At 51.9% G+C, this 16,832-nt stretch overlaps 7 protein-coding genes across 7 annotated transcripts; 4 read left to right on the top strand and 3 right to left on the bottom strand.

The window, feature by feature from the left end:
* Positions 1-1,209: 1,209 nt before the first annotated feature.
* Positions 1,210-2,105, top strand: GUITHDRAFT_109532 (hypothetical protein; the record flags this gene model as incomplete). Its single annotated transcript, XM_005831334.1, has 4 exons — positions 1,210-1,419; positions 1,512-1,697; positions 1,766-1,852; positions 1,944-2,105. The coding sequence occupies 4 exons, from the start codon at positions 1,210-1,212 to the stop codon at positions 2,103-2,105; spliced, it is 645 nt and encodes a 214-aa protein (XP_005831391.1).
* Positions 2,106-3,289: 1,184 nt separating this feature from the next.
* On the bottom strand, positions 3,290-4,575 carry GUITHDRAFT_109531 (hypothetical protein; the record flags this gene model as incomplete). Its single annotated transcript, XM_005831333.1, has 4 exons — positions 3,290-3,504; positions 3,704-3,924; positions 4,171-4,295; positions 4,372-4,575. 4 exons carry the CDS (start codon positions 4,573-4,575, stop codon positions 3,290-3,292), a joined length of 765 nt encoding a protein of 254 aa, XP_005831390.1.
* A 1,295-nt stretch (positions 4,576-5,870) lies between these two features.
* GUITHDRAFT_163546 (hypothetical protein) lies at positions 5,871-8,820 on the top strand (the record flags this gene model as incomplete). The annotated part of the gene is made up of 14 exons (XM_005831332.1): positions 5,871-6,029; positions 6,136-6,277; positions 6,348-6,450; positions 6,498-6,537; positions 6,650-6,725; positions 6,894-6,949; positions 7,100-7,182; positions 7,324-7,405; positions 7,638-7,702; positions 7,754-7,798; positions 7,998-8,114; positions 8,262-8,312; positions 8,552-8,603; positions 8,717-8,820. The coding sequence occupies exons 1-14, from the start codon at positions 5,966-5,968 to the stop codon at positions 8,818-8,820; spliced, it is 1,080 nt and encodes a 359-aa protein (XP_005831389.1). The 5' UTR covers positions 5,871-5,965.
* A 751-nt stretch (positions 8,821-9,571) lies between these two features.
* On the bottom strand, positions 9,572-11,070 carry GUITHDRAFT_163545 (hypothetical protein; the record flags this gene model as incomplete). The annotated part of the gene is made up of 1 exon (XM_005831331.1): positions 9,572-11,070. The coding sequence occupies exon 1, from the start codon at positions 11,057-11,059 to the stop codon at positions 9,572-9,574; it is 1,488 nt and encodes a 495-aa protein (XP_005831388.1). The 5' UTR covers positions 11,060-11,070.
* Positions 11,071-11,780: 710 nt separating this feature from the next.
* GUITHDRAFT_109528 (hypothetical protein) lies at positions 11,781-12,382 on the top strand (the record flags this gene model as incomplete). Its single annotated transcript, XM_005831330.1, has 5 exons — positions 11,781-11,855; positions 11,923-12,027; positions 12,083-12,137; positions 12,195-12,295; positions 12,341-12,382. The coding sequence occupies 5 exons, from the start codon at positions 11,781-11,783 to the stop codon at positions 12,380-12,382; spliced, it is 378 nt and encodes a 125-aa protein (XP_005831387.1).
* A 174-nt stretch (positions 12,383-12,556) lies between these two features.
* GUITHDRAFT_163544 (hypothetical protein) lies at positions 12,557-13,431 on the bottom strand (the record flags this gene model as incomplete). Its single annotated transcript, XM_005831329.1, has 3 exons — positions 12,557-12,688; positions 12,746-12,981; positions 13,041-13,431. Coding segments are annotated over 3 exons (759 nt in total), but the record flags the coding sequence as incomplete, so codon positions are not given.
* A 755-nt stretch (positions 13,432-14,186) lies between these two features.
* On the top strand, positions 14,187-16,792 carry GUITHDRAFT_163543 (hypothetical protein; the record flags this gene model as incomplete). The annotated part of the gene is made up of 8 exons (XM_005831328.1): positions 14,187-14,411; positions 14,561-15,358; positions 15,496-15,555; positions 15,657-15,736; positions 15,850-15,976; positions 16,088-16,273; positions 16,425-16,538; positions 16,682-16,792. The coding sequence occupies 8 exons, from the start codon at positions 14,187-14,189 to the stop codon at positions 16,790-16,792; spliced, it is 1,701 nt and encodes a 566-aa protein (XP_005831385.1).
* Positions 16,793-16,832: the final 40 nt, after the last annotated feature.

The following is a 16,832-nucleotide window of genomic DNA, read 5'->3' as shown; positions in this document are numbered from 1 at the left end:
CCTACTCCTCCTCCTCCCCACCCCTCCCCTCCCCCTTTCCCACCCTCCCCTCCCCTTCCCACCCCTCCCTCCCACCCACTCCCACTCCCTCTCCCACTCTCTCTCTCTCTCTCCTCTCACAACACTGTCTTTCTCCCTCCCTGGTATTTTGCCCACCGTTCGTCCTTTTTTCTTCCCTCGCCTTCTCAAATCCTCTTGTCCTCCCTAGTCCTTTATTCCTGCTCGTTCCTCTCTGCTCTCCTCAACTTTCCCCTCGTCGTTTCCTCCCCACCTGCCTCCAGCGCGCTCTGATACCTGCTAGGTGCTACTGGGAGAACAAGGATATCATTCTTTTCATCCTCGAGACCATTGACCGGCAGCAGTTAAGCCATGTGATATTATGGTAACAGTCTGGCCAGTTTGACAATTTTGACAAGGATTTCTTTGAGACGGAAACTGGTCGGACATGGCTGCAAAGGTTCATTCCTGCCTCCTAACTACCTTCTCCGTTCTCAATTCTTTCCTGATGTCTTCTGACCCTTAAACCCTGCTCCGCTTTTTTGGGAACCCCCGCTCATCCTCCTCGGCCTCATCTGCTTCTCCCTCTCGTCCTCTCCCTCCCTCCCTCCTCACCTACTCCCTCCCTCCCTCTCTCTTCACCCTTCCTTCCCATTCTTCCTCCTCTTGCTGTTCTCCTTCTCTCCGTCCTCAGTCCACACCTTCCCTCCCCTCAACCCTGACGCTGCGAGGCAGGTGTGAGAAACTCCTGACAAGGCTGACCTCCGATTCCTCCACGGACAATCTTCTCAAGAAGAGCGAGCTGTGAATCTTCTTCCTCCTCTCTCCTCCTCCTCTTGACGCCTGTGCAGCTTCCTGCAGGGAGCAGGCAAGGAGCTCATGGACCACTTCATGGAACGAGATTCTAGCGCCATCATCGGTCTTTCTCTCCCCATCCTGATCCCTCGTCTCTGCTTCGTCTTCTCTCCCCTCCTCCCCTCCTCCCTCCTTCCCCCCTTTTTCTGCCTCGACAAAATATCTATCGTTCTTCCCTCCACCTCCTCCATCTCACCTCCCTCCTGCTTCCCATTTGCTCCTTTGACTTTTCTTGCTCCCCGACGTCTCCTCCTGGCTCCTCCTTCCTCTCTTTCCCATCCTTCCCCCACCTCTCCGCCCTCTTCCCTCCTTGTCCTAGGCCCGTTCCCACATACAGCTCACCTACAGCTGGCAGGCATGCTGGGGAGGACCAAGTATCACAACCCCAAGGCGGAGGAGCTGATCAAGGAGGGACTGCACAAGAGGGAGGAACTTCTCCAGCAGGGGCTCAGCTACGTGGCCAGCGAGACGAAGAAGGACGAGACCAAGAGGATCTTACTGCAGCATCAGAAGGCCCTTCACAACCCCCGCTCCCGCCAGAGCATCCTCCTCTCCCTCAAGAACCAGGTCCACCCCAGCTCTATCCCAGCTCTTCCTCTATCTCGATCCTCGAGCCAGCTCGTTGTCCAGTCGTTCCCTAGCTGAAAGAAGGCTGACAGGTTCTGGAGTTCCTCCTGCAGTACCTTACTAGGCTCGAGATTCCTCCCCTCACCTTCTCCCGCGGCAGCGGCGCCTCCGAGTTCAGCTATGCGCTCGGCCGGATCGTACTCTCCGCCGTGTCCATCCCGAGCTCAGACCTGCTCGTCACTGTGTCCGGCAAACGTGTCACTGTCAAGGCCAAACAGGTTGGACAACCTCCTGTCCCCCAGCTGACCGCTCCTGCTCGTCCCCGGCTGGTGTTGATGGGGTGCAGGTGAGCGCGGAGCTCCGGGACTTCACATGGATGTACAAGCAGAAAGGCTTCCCGTGGCTGAAGGACCGAGGGTCCGCCGATGCTGAGGTAGAGGAGGGAAAGGGGTAGAGGAGAGCGAGAGAGACCCAGAAGCGAGGAGGGGCTGAGGAGCGCGAGGAAGATGGTGAGTGAAGAGCAGGTGAAGGGACTGTCGCTGTGGCTCAACTTCGACATGGAGGGCTTGTCGCTGTCCAAGGGGGAGATGGCAGTGAGGAGGCAGGAGGAGGGAAGAAGCAGCTCGAGGCCACCAACAGAGTCAAGATTCGACACCTTGATATCCGCCTCCACAAGGCCCAGGTGAGAGAGGATACAAGACCGGTCCGAGAGTAGAGTTGAAGGGGGTTGTAGGCGCCTGCTTGGTTATACAACGTGCTTCTGTCTGTCTTCTCCATGCGGGTCAAGACGGCTGTGGAAGAATATCTAACGTCAGCTCTGCATGAAAGCATCGGCTCCCTTACATCTGCCGTAAGTTACCATAACCTCCTCCCCTCGTTCCTCCTGCCTTCCCAGCCTCCTCCTCCTCTTCCTTCTTCCTTCCTCCATCCTACTCACTGCCTCACTGCGCTGTTGTGTTCATCGCTCCTACTTCATGTTGTTCACAGCTGCGACCATCAGTTTCTGCTTCCTTCTCCTCTACCTTTCGCTCCTCTACGTCTCCTCTTCTTCCCTTCCCCGCGTGTCCTTCCTGACTGTCTTCGCTGTCAGATTCTCCCCAAAGCAGAGGAGTATCTCGAGCTTGCCCTCAAGGGTGACAAGCAGGAGGAGGGAGATCGGGCAGCCGGTGAATCTTGCTTCCTCTCCTCTCGCTCCTCTCACTGCCGCCAGGTGGGCCAGTCTTGTCATCGAAGGAGGGTAGAAAGGAGGAGGAGGATCGTCACAGCAGAGCGTTCTCTTCACGGCCATCCTCCACCCCCGAGAGTCATTCCCGGGTCATGACTCAACATGAGGAGGGGAGAAGGAGGGAGCGACGCTCCCTGCTCGCAAGCAGGCAGGCGCGAAATTCTTCTTCCAGTGAGGAGGAGGAGGAGGAGGAGGCAGGAGGGGGGCGTCTGTCGAGCTGGCATGCGAACTTGAACTGGGCGTTGGGGAGCGAACCTGTGTTCAAGCAGCAGGACTCTCCCTTCCTTCATTCCCTGACTCAGAGGTAGATGTCTCCGTCGCCTACTCCTCCCTCTTCTTCCTCTTTTCCCGTCTGTTCTCCTCTTCTTATCTCCTCCTACTCCTGTTCCCACCTCCACTTTCTCGTGTTTCTCTTACCCCTCTCCCCTCTCCCCTCTCCCCTCTTCTCAATGATTGTCATCGGACTCGTCCATCTCCCAATCCTCACCCACCTGCCTCCCTTCCATCCTGCTCTTCGCTTCCTCCTCACCCTGCTTACGCGTCTGGACAATGAAGTAAGATTCACCGAGTACGACCGCTGCTGATTTTACTCCCCCTCCCTCCACCCGTGTACTTAGCACAACCAGCTCACCATCCTCCTCCTGCTCATCCCCCCCACGTCTTCCCGTCCTTGCCCTCCTCCATGACAGTGTCCATGGGAGGTTTGAGCCCAACAGCAAGGACCTCAACGTTGTCACGCTGCTTCAAGTTGAAGTCGAGAAGGGAAACAGAGGCTGTGGGAATGTTCATTTCTGCCCACTTGCTCTGATCGTCGGGCTGAATTCCCATGACCTTGGTGATAATGCTCTTAGTGACCCACACTGTAAAGAATGTGAGGAGAAGCATTGAGGGTGATGGTAAATTTGAAATATCAACACCACCACCATCAACACCAACAGCGGCAGCAGCAGCATATGATCATCATCATCATGACATCATAACATAATCATCATGTCGTCATCGTCGTCGTCGTCGTCATAATCATCATCATCATCATCATCTCCTTCACCATCGACTTACTGTGCGACACGAGAGCGATGTTCTTCCAACCATTCACTTCCGCATCTTTCACCATGTCGTTCAGCCCACTCCATACTCTCTCGCTGAGCTGTCGGTACGTCTCTCCCCCATGCTCACACCACAAAGGATCCTCCTGGAACTTCTCAAGATCCCCAGGAAATTTCTCCCGCACTTGCTCCTTGGTCAACCCCAGCCATCGTCCTCGATTCACCTCCCGGAAGCTGCCAGGAAGCGATCAGTCCTTGCCCTCTTGCCCTTGAACTCCTCCCCTGTACCTCACTCTCTCTATCCTCCCTCTCAACTGTCTATTTTCTTTCCCTTTCATCCTCAACCTGTCACTTCTACTGCTGCTATCCTCTCGTCCCTCTTCTCGTTACATGGGCCCTTCGCCTTCACTTCTCTCTCCTCCCTCCCTCTCTGAGCGCTCTTCCTCTCTGCTCCCTCCCTCCTCCTTCTCTCGCCATTACCGATCATCTTGCTTCGGGGTCAAGCCGAACTTCTCTGCCACCCTCTCGCCGCCGTACAGCGCTCTCTTCAAAGGGGAGCAGTATACCTGCTCGATTGGAATTTCTTCCACCATGTTAGCTGCAGCCTAGCAGACGAGCGTGAGAAAGTCTGAAGAGGAGGGGCAGAGCAAACAAGAGAGGAGCTGGCAGCGAGCAACACACCTGTGCTTCCAGCTTGCCGTAGTCGCTAAGGGGGACGTCGTGCCCTCCATAGAAACAATCCTTCGGGAAGGTCATGCCTGGAGTAGTCAAGTCCACAGCTCCATGGCGTATGAGGACTACTCTGACAGAGCCTGTCTTGAGCTCAGGTAGGTCAAGCTTCTTGGTGGGGGCGGCGCTCTGCATCGAGCATCGGAGATTGTTCATGGCTGGGAGGCTTCCGGAGAAGGCGCAGGAGGAACGGACCCTGAAAGCCGACATCGCCATGGTGAAGAGGAGAAGTCTTCCCATGACCTGAAATAATGTTAATTTACATCATGGAGACTTCAACAACATTGTTGAAATCGAAGCATTCATTTCTTCGTTGAACCCTTGGCAAAGCTTCGCTCTCGCATGACACCGATTCGATGATCAACAACTCAACGGCAGGTTCGGCTCAGAACTGATCTCATATCCACTGATCTTCTATCCACTGATCTCCTATCCACTGATCTCCTATCCACTGATCTCCTATCCACTGATCTCCTATCCACTGATCTCCTATCCACTGATCTCCTATCCACTGATCTCATATCCACTGATCTCCTATCCACTGATCTCATATCCACTGATCTCATATCCACTGATCTCATATCCACTGATCTCATATCCACTGATCTCATATCCACTGATCTCATATCCACTGATCTCCTATCCACTGATCTCCTATCCACTGATCTCCTATCCACTGATCTCATATCCACTGATCTCATATCCACTGATCTCCTATCCACTGATCTCATATCCACTGATCTCATATCCACTGATCTCCTATCCACTGATCTCATATCCACTGATCTCATATCCACTGATCTCATATCCACTGATCTCATATCCACTGATCTCCTATCCACTGATCTCATATCCACTGATCTCCTATCCACTGATCTCCTATCCACTGATCTCCTATCCACTTGTCTGCTTCCCTTGCCCTGACTTATCACTCCTCCTCCTCTACCCGCCTGCTCCTCTCCCATGCTCTTCTCATTTTCGCACCGAGGGTAGGTACCGGTGGTACATGGTGTTGTACTAGACAAGGGTAGGGGTCCACCTAAGGAAACTGCCCACCCTACCCTGGGTGAGGCTTGGAAACAGAGATAAAGGTACCGGTCCCTTTCCTTTATGAGGGTCGGTCGTTACTAAACGGTTATGTTCGCAGGTGCGAATGCAAGGGCAGACGCAACTGAGAAGGGGAAGAAAGGAGAGGAGAGAGGAGGAGAGGGAGGAGGAGAGGAGAGAGCAGGGAGAGAAGGGATGAAGGAGGAGAGTGACAAGGCAGGACTGAGGAACCTGAGAATGGAAGTGAAGACATTGGGAGAAGGAATCCATGTGTGAGGATGAGGATTTTGGAGAAGGGGGTTGAATGCATGTTTAGCAGATGAACACATAGCACAGAAATTGAAATTGAATACAGCATGATGGTCGGGGGATTTAAATGCTCATGGTAACAATCAGCATGTCTCAGGCTTCATTGCTGAGGAACCAAAGTCAAGTTATGGAACATTTCAAGCTACTTTCATAAACCCTTGAACCCGAATCGATTTCGAAACAGAAGAAAATGCCGTCCGGAGTTCGTCGGTCGAGATACTTTGGTGGATATGTCTCGGAAGAAGGAGCAAATGGTGAGAAAGAAATCTTGAAATGGTGATAGGGAAGAGTGTTCTTCCTTGCAGTGAATGTTTTCTTGTTTGAGTATCTTTTGCTTGTTCATCACTTCCCGCCTTTTAGGTTTAAAGGCTTACAAATATGCGGGAAGTGATAAATCTCTGATGCTCAAGTACATTACCAACCCTATGTATAATCGCATCGTCGTCTACTTTCCTGTATGGCTTGCTCCTAACCTGATCACCCTGTCGGGACTTCTTTGCACGTGAGTTGAAGATGATGTTCATATGTGATACCCTGACAAAGAGTGCATGATGAATTTCTACGTCCTGTAGGTTTGTCACCTATTGGATCTTTCACTACTATTGTCCCCTTCTGGAAGGCCATGCGCCCTGGTGGGCGTACATGCTGAACGGGTTTGCGATCTTGGCATATCAGGTCAACTGCGTGAGATCGAGTTGCGCTTCATGACGATCAGATGGCAGGCTCTTGATGCGATGGATGGCAAACAAGCGCGAAGAACAGGTATGAATCTCACCGAAGAAGATCCTTCCACATTCTTTCAGTAGCAGGATAGAACGTGAACGCTAAGATCTCATCTGAACCTCCCCTTTGTTGGCTCACTGTTTCTCTTCAGGCTCTGCAACTGCTCTGGGAGTGCTTTTCGACCACGGGTGTGATGCCCTCAATGCAACTGTGATGTCAGTCACAATGTGAGCTGAATCCTTCATCTCCTGATCTTCTCTCTTGGTTCTTCTGCCACTATCTTGACTCCTGCCACTTTTCATTTCTGCGGTTGTTTGTAACTTGATGTTTGCCCTCTTCCTTCTGCGTCCTTTCTTCCACCCCTTATCAGTCCCGATGCAGCTCACCTTTGCCAGGTGTGCGGTGGTTCAGTATGGCCCGGGCGTGACGTCCTTTGTGTTCTGGTTTGTTGGTAAGACGAGAATGTGGGAGCAATTTGTAGTTTGGGTTGGGTGCAAGGGAGAAATCGGAGGATCAAGAGGGGGAAAGGGTTAGGTTGTGAAGAATAAGAAGATCATGAGCGTCTGTGGAGGGGAGGAAAGGATAATAACATGGAATGCAGCGGTCCTGGTGTTCTACAGCGCAACTGTGGAGGAATACTACACAGGAGAGCTGAGACTTGCGATCATTAATGGGCCCAATGAGGTAATCGAGGAGAAGAGAAGTAGAGGGTGAGGGGAGACGGGAGGGAGGGAGGAGAGCGGAGAGGAGGCGGTGAGGGGATGGTTCTTGACAAGAGAAGGGACAGAGGAAGCAAGAATGGTTGGGAGTGACGGAATGGGGCAGGGGCTTGCGATTGCAGCTGGAGTCAATTTCATCACTGCAGCCATTGGCGCGTCGTTCTGGACACAACAAAGTCCTATCTTCGGTGAAAGATGGCAGAATTTGAGGCGATGTGACATGGTTGCGATTATGTATTGTGTTGTGCGATATGAGGTGACCAGGGGATGTAAACTAATGGAAAAGAAAATGGTTGGAAGGAGGATGGGAGGTCAAAGCGGGAGAATTTGTCTGATCAATAATTATTTCGTGGGATATTGAAGCTCTTCGATGTTTTGACCTGACCTCCCACCATATTGTGATCATGCTGCATTGTTCAGGCATCACATGGAATTGGATTCTCTTTATTGTCACTTGTGGGTGCGCTTTCTTCACAATCACACAAGTGAGACAGACATTGAAGTTGATTCAGAGGGTAACTTTGTTTACTTGACAGAACTTCTTTCACGTGCTCCTTGCTGTCCGAGAGAACAAAGCCAAGGTGACGAGCTCCTCCTCTTGTTTCTAATCACACCAATATCCACTCTCTCGTCATCTTTGACCTCGATTTCAATCTCGATCTTGATGTCGCTCTCCGTCTAGCTTGCTTCTCGTTACATCAGATTTTGCTCCTATATTCTCCTCAGCTTCCTGCTCCTCCACTTGCTGCTCCTCTCCTTTTCTCCTCATGTTACCCGCAGGTCGAAGGAGGATACGGAAAGTTTAGATATCGGGTGGCCTTAACACGGCTGTTGCCCTTCCTTTGTGTGGTGAGAGAACAGAAAAGGTGGAGGTTGCGGTTGCGGGGACTAAATCAGGTACAGGTGTTTCTCTCTCTTGCGTGGGTTCTGTTGTCTCCAACAAACATCATGGTGACGTTCGTACTTCTTCGCGCGAACCAGAGCTCACGATTACGATCAACTGCCTTTTTCTGCCTTTTTCTTTTCATCCTCTTCCTCCTTTAGCTCCGTCATCCTCGTATTGTATTATGGGCCCTTGGATTTCTCTTCTCCAAGGTAACTCCCAGACTTCTTGCAGATCCTCCTCTTCCTCCTCCTCTTCCACCTCTGCTCCCTCAGCTCATCATCTGGATACTCTCCTGCCTTCTTTGTCTTGTCACCTGCTCCCTTCTCCCATTCTTCCTCCTCCCTGTCATTGAGAATGGAGGGAAAGAACAAGAACGACAATGGTGCCGCTCTTTCCTTATCTCCATTGCTGCACCTGCTTCCATCTGTTCGAGTGACTTGATCTGCAGCTTGTCACTCAACTCATGTTGGCTCATGTTTGTGATGAAGAATATCATCCAGGTTCACTTTTCTCTCCTTTCTTACTCGGAATCCTCCTCTCCCCCATCTCTTCCTACCACTCCTCCTTATTATGCTCTGCCGATTCGCCCTCTTCTCTTGATACTTTCTCGCAGTGGGCAAGACAATTTCCGTCATCGCATTCCTTGGTGCTCACATGTTGTTCAATCTTGCGCATCAGGAACTTTCTCGAGAGACTGCGACAGTGAAAGTGAAGTGACTTGCAGGTCGAGATACCAGCCTTGAAATATTTGATAGGAACCTCCATTCTCAAGGTATCCCCTGTTCTCATTCCTCCCCTCCTCCTCCTCCTCCTCCTCCTCAACATCATCATCATCATCATCATCACAACCACCACCATCTTCATCATCTTCATAATCTTCATCATCATCATGATCCTAACTTTGTATCCTGTGTTGCCTCCACATCCGCCTACCCTATCTCAGAGCCGATCACCCCCACTCTTTTAAGTGTACTGCCATGCAACTGTGCTGGGTCTCGAACTTTATGACTCGATTTACATGGGTGAAATCTAACCCTTGTTTCAGCCTTTCAATATGTCAGTCTTTGCTGATCGAGGAATGAATATTCTCGTTCCGACTCCTTCCAATGTTGAGAATTCGGTGATGCTTCTTTCTACCGTTGCTGGCTGTCTTCTTCGCCCCCATCTCTGAATTCTTCAGCTCTGTGACAATATGTTTGACTGTCAGGTCCTTGTACCACATGAAGACGTCGTCCTGTACGAATTTTCATAATAGCAATGATATCTTACGTTCACTTCATCATTGGGGTGAAACTTTCTGTTTGATATGTGAGCATGACCAAGTCGTACAGGTCACAAGAGAGATTACAGAAATTCTTGGGATTCAATGCTTTGTTATCAAACCCAGAAGAGAATAAGAAATCAAATAATTTGTAAGAGTATGAGAAGGAGAGAGGGAGAGAGGGGGAGAGAATGAGACGGGTGGCTTCTAGACTTCGTCGTCACGGCTCACGCCGCGATACTCTACAGGCAGCTCGACGACCATCCTTGTTCTTCGCTGCAGGGCTGCTTTCCTGTAAGCCAGTACCACCGCAAGTAGCATCGACATCATGCACAGCAGCATGGTTACTGCCAGAGCATGATGTCTCCTCCCCTCGGGCCCGCCCCTGATCTCAGTCGCCGCCATGGCGAGCGAGACCGCCTGCCCCTGCACCTGCTGCTTCTTCGAGTCTCTCACCTCCCCTGGCCGCTGCATGAGAATGTTCATCGGGTCGATCCGCATGCTCACGTAGGGGTGAGCCGTCAGCTGGGCTTTGATGTTCGCGGGCAGCTTGTCCTTGTAAGAGAAGACGCCGAAGACGGCAGAGCCCGTGTCGAAGATGACGGTGAAGGGCTGCTTGGGAGTGCCGATGGAGAGATCCATAAAGTACTGTGTGCCCATGTTGTTGGCAATGGGAATCTGATCCACCTCCTCGAGACGGGTACTGTGCTCCGCCGGATACATAGTCTCCTCACCCTTGAGCAGCTGCAGCTTTGCACGTGGAGCCTGTTGCAGCTTGAAGTAGTCGAGCTCGTTGCTCTTCACAGGTGTGTACTGAGCGTTCAGTTTCGCTACCCCGATGATCGGCCTGATATTGTCTTGCATGTCAAACTCAACGATGTACTGACGGAAGAACACGTCCCCAATTAAGATGCCAACCATGCCGTCCGGTGAAGGTTGTACGCACGTCTCCTGTGTGCTGCTCAAGAACCAAGACTTGTACGGGATCTCAAACGTCCTGCCTCCAAAGGTGATCCAGAAGGAAGTGTTCTCCTTCCAGTTGTTCGCAAAGTCATCGAACGGGCTGTTGGACAGCGTTCCGAACACGTTGTCTCCAGGGATAACCAGACAGGATGTGCCCGAGTCGAGGATGGCGGGAAGATATTCTCCTCCTGTTGGACTCTTGAACTTCAAGAGCTCGATATGGTCACTTCCTCCTGGGGTACCGTAGGACAGCGACGTCACTCCCACCACAAAGTCCGAGGAGGACAAGGAGGGAGTGTAGAGCATCACCTCTGAACACGATGCAGGGTCATAACCTCCCAGCTGGAGCTCTGCTGCCGTGTCGGTGGAGAAGAAGGAGAATTTACGGAGCAAGCTTCCAGCATTGGAATCCTTTGCCGTCGGATCAGTCAATGCGAAGAGAACCGGTCGAGGCAGGTCGGCTCCTTCACTGCCATCCTTTGGGAGACCAAAACCAAGAATGCCATCCACTCCGTTGAAGTCTGGTGAGTTGCAGTCTGTGATCACTCCGAACGGGGCTTGCGCATGGAAGTTGCCCAGCTGCACAACATCCAACCCTCGGAATCCTTTCAGGACAGTCCCGTCGGCGTAGGTCAAGAGGAACTTCTTAGAGGTCTCAGGAACGAACGTGCTGCTGGCCTGTATGCTGAAGTGACGAGAGTCTTGTGGACGATACGCTTCATCGAAGAGCATGCTCGTGCCGCGCTTCTGCTTCCTCGATCCCCGGGTTCTGTTTACTGCTGCAGTGCTCTTCATCATGACGCCTTTGGCTCCTCCATGAACACTTCTTCCTCCTCTCAGAATTCCTCCTCCTCCTCCTCCTCCTCCTCCTCCTCCTCCTCCTCCTCCTCCTCCTCCTCCTCCTCCCAGAGCATTCGTCACTCCTACCACCACCATCAGCGCTATCCCCCGCCACACGGACTGCGCCATGTTTCCCGGAAATAGCTTGAATCGATCCCACCCCTGCTTTTCAGCATCCTCACCCACCCCTTCCCCTCATCCAACTCCACGAGCCCTCATCCCCTCAATGCCCACCAGAAATCAACCCGACATCAGCCCGACCTGACGAGAGTCCAATGGCGCCAACCCTATGGTGCTCGTACCCGCGCGCTGCCACTTGGCGGCATGAAGGGGAGCTGCCCTCCTCCATGAGAGAAACAGACGTAGCTATCTGAGATCAACTTGAACGAGGAAGAGATCGCAAAGAAGATCTGAAAGAACGTCTCCCTCGCTCCCTCCCTCCTTGCATTCCTGATCCGCTTTCCACTGTATCCCTCTTCCTCTACCATCTACTCTTTCCTTCCCCCTCTTTCCTCTCTCTTTCCTCTCCCGGTTCTGTCGCTCTCCTCTTTCTCCTCTTATTTTCCACTGTCTCCACCCCCCTTCTACCACCTCTTCATTAATTATACGGAAAATGGACGTTTGCGTGAAGCTTCATGTCGATCAGCTGGAATCAACTCATAGGCGTTCGTTGGACCTGGGAAGAGATGTAAGGGTATGGATACAAGTACGACGTTTGTTAAAGAGGTTATGTGAAGACTAACTGGCAACTCTAGGGGGATGTAGTCGACCTACGGCAAACTGAGACACAAACAACTGCCATGGTTGATGATGGTTCCGGTGTAGTTTCAATTGATTGTACCGAGTTGTACAAAGTTTATGTAAGAACTTGTCTTTGGGTCCGGCAACGAAGAACATGCTCATGAGACCTTACAGGACAAGTACAAAGATACATGGCGACTGGCCAAGGGAATGTACGTGATGGCGCAAGGTGCCTTGGAAGCTCATCGCAGGGGCAAACCTTTCAAATGTGACATTTGAATTGTAGGTATTTTGAGCAAGGACGCGGATCAAAGACTCCACGTGATCTGCACCAAGATCGCTGATCTATCAGCAAACCCCGATCGATTTGCCATGTGGATGTGTGAGGTGCGAACAACAAGCTTCATACTTCTGTTTATTGGTTTTCATCAGGTGGTAGATGCAGATAGATTCAAGGACCAGTTACTGGCTTAAAGGATGGTCCTTGCTCCAGAAGAGGGAGGAGGGCGTTGGCTCAGAACTCGCTAAAGAATGGATTCTCATATCACTCTTAGTGCATGCGAAGAGGAATAGTTGAGTAAGGAGGCTGGAGAGGAACAATCATGCACAAGAATGCTTGAATCATGCCTCATGCGGAGGGTCTTCTAGCGGGGTGTAGCTCTTGTCAGAATTTCCAAAAAGCTTGGCCGGCAAACCAAGGAAAAATCCCGCGATGAGAAGCAACCCGAACAAGACTATGAAGAAGATGAGAGAAATCAAGAAAGCATCATTTCTCTCCGCCTGTATGTCAAAGGTCAGTTTTAAGGAACCAGGCGAAATAAACTGCAAAGAACGAACCCTGAACTTCTCGAAGCGCACTTTCGTCACTCCTATGTTGAATATGGGGAATCCAGCTTCGCTCCTTCTGATGCGGACCCAACAGTCGAACTCAGGAGGCTCCACATCACATCCAGGCGTCCTCGGTGTACATTCTTCACAAACTCCTGGATGGATACCATTGCACCCAGGACAAAGGCAATATGTCATCGCCCACGCCATCTGCTTTGTTCCGTTGATGTGCCAACGTTCAAAAGCTGCGAGCAAACATTTGTGTCAGGAAAGATAAACGATACATTGAAGAGATGTTTTGAACCTGAATCATATATCGTAGTCTCCGGAACCAAGACAGTTTTCCCATAACCCGTTCTATCGGTAATTACTTGCACTCTTACGGACGCTCGATATTCGTTTGGAGTCATTTCATCACATGCTTGATCTTTCTCTTCACTAGGCTTGTCTCGATCTACCCGTAAGTTTGTATCCTTTTCGAAACATTGTCGAGTTGAGTCTCCCACTTTCTCTGCCAGCTTAGGGTCCTCCAAGGGAAGGCATTTGGCCGGCATAGTCATGTAGGATTCAGAGACAAGAAGCAAGACGAGGAGAACAAAGGCAGATATGATGATGCCTCCAAGAACTGCCATCATAAGGCCCGACATTCTCCTTGATTCCGGCTCGTAGGCCTCCTCCTCCTCCCTCCGCTCCATGGCGGCGCTTCGCACACCTTGTTGACTGAAAATATGTGAGCCCTCATCTCCACTCAAACCGGGCCTCAACCAGGCGGTGGCCACGTGGTCGCCGAGTCACTGAGGGAGGCTGCTGTCGAGCGATGGAGGGGGATGAGGGTGTGCGCGAGCACCGTTACAAGACAGTTACTTTTATAATCAACGGCTGTCGTGATACGAGCAAGTGAACATGTGAAGAGAGCAGAGCAGAGCAGAGCAGAGCAGAGCAGAGGAGAGGAGACGAGAGAAGAGGGGGAAACGAGGGGAGGGAAGGAGAACAGACGATGAGAGAACGATGATTGTTCACACAGCGATGGTAAAGTGATGAAAAGGCTGAGGGAAAAGATTGTCAAGGATGGAAAATTCTGGAAGCATCTATCATGAAATGTTCCGATATGACCAGGAACAAGAGAAGAAAGGTTCGACAGAGGCCGGCGAGAAGGAGGGAGTGCGAGAGACAGAGAGATAGTGAGATAGTGAGATAGTGAGATAGTGATTTGAAACACTAAGGTTCTAAAGACGCTGACGAAGGGATTTCCGCATTGGACCTTACGGAACTAGCGACAAAGACGATGAACTCCACAAAGAATATCGAACTTGAAATCAAACTTCTCATCTTAACTGACTTGCTTCCAGATCAGTGAAGCCTGACCGCTCCACTGCCTACCACAGGGCTCGAAGCACAGAAAAGCTAGTGAGGAGGAAAGTGCACAAGGGGGAGACGGGAAGAAGAAAGAATGACGAAATCCTCCGTCCGAGTGTGCGTCCGAACAAGACCAACAGCTCAGTTTGCTCATGATCAGCTGATTGTGAAGCCAGAGAGCAGAACGATAGAAGTGAACCTGAAGAAGAATCCTGCGATGGGGGTTGTGAACAACATGCGAGAGAACTATACTTTCAAGTTTGACGGTCTTCTGCATAACAGCAGTCAGGAGACAGTCTATCATGAGTGTATGGATGAGGTAGGTTGATCTCTGCATATGCAAATGCGCCTAATTGCTTGTACTCTTGCATTTCTTTATCCCCCTTCTCATCCTCATCCTCATCCTCATCCTCATCCTCATCCTACTGCTGCTGCTGCTGCTGCTGCTCTTCTGACGCTTCTCTGTAGATTGTTCAAGGAGTGATCAAAGGATACAACGGCACTATGCTCGCGTACGGCCAGACAGGAGCAGGAAAGACTTACACCATGTCGGGAGGGACAGAGAGCTATAAGGCGAGGGGTTGCATCCCCCGCGCCATCCAGCAAGTCTTCGGCGAGGTCTCGGCGCGCCCTGATCAATCCTTTACCATCCGGATGAGCTACCTGGAGATCTACAACGAGACTCTGTTCGACCTCCTGGCTCCTGCCGGCGTCATCGCGGAGGAGAACAGCGAGCTGCAGGTCATTGAGGACAGCAAGGGAGGGATCACCATCAAGGGGTTGACCGTCGAGACTGCCAACACGGAAGAGGAAGCCATGAACTTGTTCTTTGAGGGGGAGACGAACAGGGCGATCGCAGAGCACCAACTCAACTCATCCTCCTCTCGCTCCCACTGCATCCTCACCGTCCACGTCGAGTCGCGCTCGAGGGTGGAGTCGGCAGACCGCGTCCTTGTGTCGAAGCTGAACATGGTGGACCTGGCGGGTTCAGAGAGGGTGAGCAAGACTCAGAGCACAGGAGCGATCCTAAGAGAAGCCATGTACATCAACAAGTCTCTGTCCTTCCTCGAGCAGTGCGTGAACGCGCTGGCGGATCGGGGGCGGGAGCATGTCCCCTTCCGGCAGTCGAAACTCACGCACGTGCTCAAGGACTCGTTGGGAGGGAACTGCAGGACAACAATGATCGCAAACATCTGGGGAGAGAGCTCGCAGCTCGAAGAGACGATTTCTACCCTCAACTTTGCTACGAGGATGATGCGTGTGAAGGTGAGATGGGAGGGAGGAAGGACGACTGGGTAGAGGAGGAGAAGGGCGGAGGAGGATAAGGTCGAGGTAGAAGAGGAGGAGAGGAGTTTGGTGGGAGATCGGTTGCGAGTCATCAGGGGCAGTTGATGTTTTTACAGAACGAAGCGATCGTGAATGTGAAGATGGATGCAAACTTACTGGTGAAGAAATACGAACAAGTAAGATCAGAAAGTTCCTCCCTCCTCTCCTCCCTGTTTTTCGTCTCTCCTCTCCTCCCTCCTCGCATCCTACTCATTTCTTCTTCTCATCGGCCTTTCAGGAAATCCGCGAGCTCAAGCAGGAGCTGGCGATGCACGATGCTCTCTCTGACAGGAAAGACGTACAATACGATCCATACAGGTGACCACTTCCCCTCCTGAGAAACAATCTGACGCGTGTCATCCTCCTCCTCCTCCTCCTCCTCCTCCTCCTCCTCCTCCTCCTCCTTCCCCTCCTCCTCCTCCTATTTACAGTGAGGAACAGAAGTACGAGATTGCTCAGACCATCCGTGCTTACTGCCGAGGAGAGATGGAAGAAATCCAGATCCAGAGCATGCGGCAGGTCCGCGAGCTCTTGCAGCAATTCAAACATTTGTACAATGTGAGGTCTCCTGTCTTAGCTCCCTGCCCTCTACTTCTCTTCCCCTCCCCTCCCCTCCCCTCCCCTCCCCTCCTCTCTCGTCTCTGGTGCTACTTCTCATTCTCTTTTCAGAGTGCTGTCTTCGACGCAAACAACGGCAGGGCTTCAGCAGCTGCCGTGGAGGGGCAGCAAGACGAGGGAGAGGAAGGAGGAGGAGAAGAAGCGAGCAAGACGGCAGGCATCGGGCAACTTGCAGATCGCGATGGTTTCAGCATAGGTCGCGCTCCTGACGCAGCTGTACCAGAGACCTCTGTCAAGGTTCCTCCTCCAGCCTATCTTCTATCTTCCTTCTTCCTCTTCCTCCTTCTCCTGAATCCATCTCCGCACTCTCCCTCCGCGTCTTCTTCCTCTTGTCCTGCCTTTGTCCCTTCCTTCTCCACCACCTCTTCGCTTTGTAACGGCCGAGCAGACAGCAGAACTCCAGCGCTCTCCTCTCAAGCAGGGAGCGACATCGGAGAATCAAAGCCCCAAGAAGGTCGTCAAGAAAGCTCCTCCTGGTGCTGCAAAGCCCGATAAAAATCAGGTGAATGCCTCCTCCTCCTCCTCCTCCTCCTCCTCCTCCTCCTCCTCCTCCTCCTCCTCCTCCTCCTCCTCCTCCTCCTCCTCCTCCTCCTCCTCCTCCTCCTCCTCCTCACCTCTTTCCAGCCTTGTCACAATTCTCTTCAGGCATTCGAGGAGTACAAGGCAACAGTGGGGAGCAAGACGCATGCAGGACTGCGAGACAATCTAGCCGGTGAAGTGAAGTTTCTCAGTTTGGACTTCCCTTTGACTCCTTGACGCCATCAACCCCCTCCCCCTCCCACTCAGGGAGGGTGGT

The sequence above is a fragment of the Guillardia theta genome (genome assembly GCF_000315625.1).
Source record: "Guillardia theta CCMP2712 unplaced genomic scaffold GUITHscaffold_40, whole genome shotgun sequence".
Classification (NCBI taxonomy): domain Eukaryota; class Cryptophyceae; order Pyrenomonadales; family Geminigeraceae; genus Guillardia; species Guillardia theta.
This window is presented reverse-complemented; position numbering and strand designations above follow the sequence as displayed.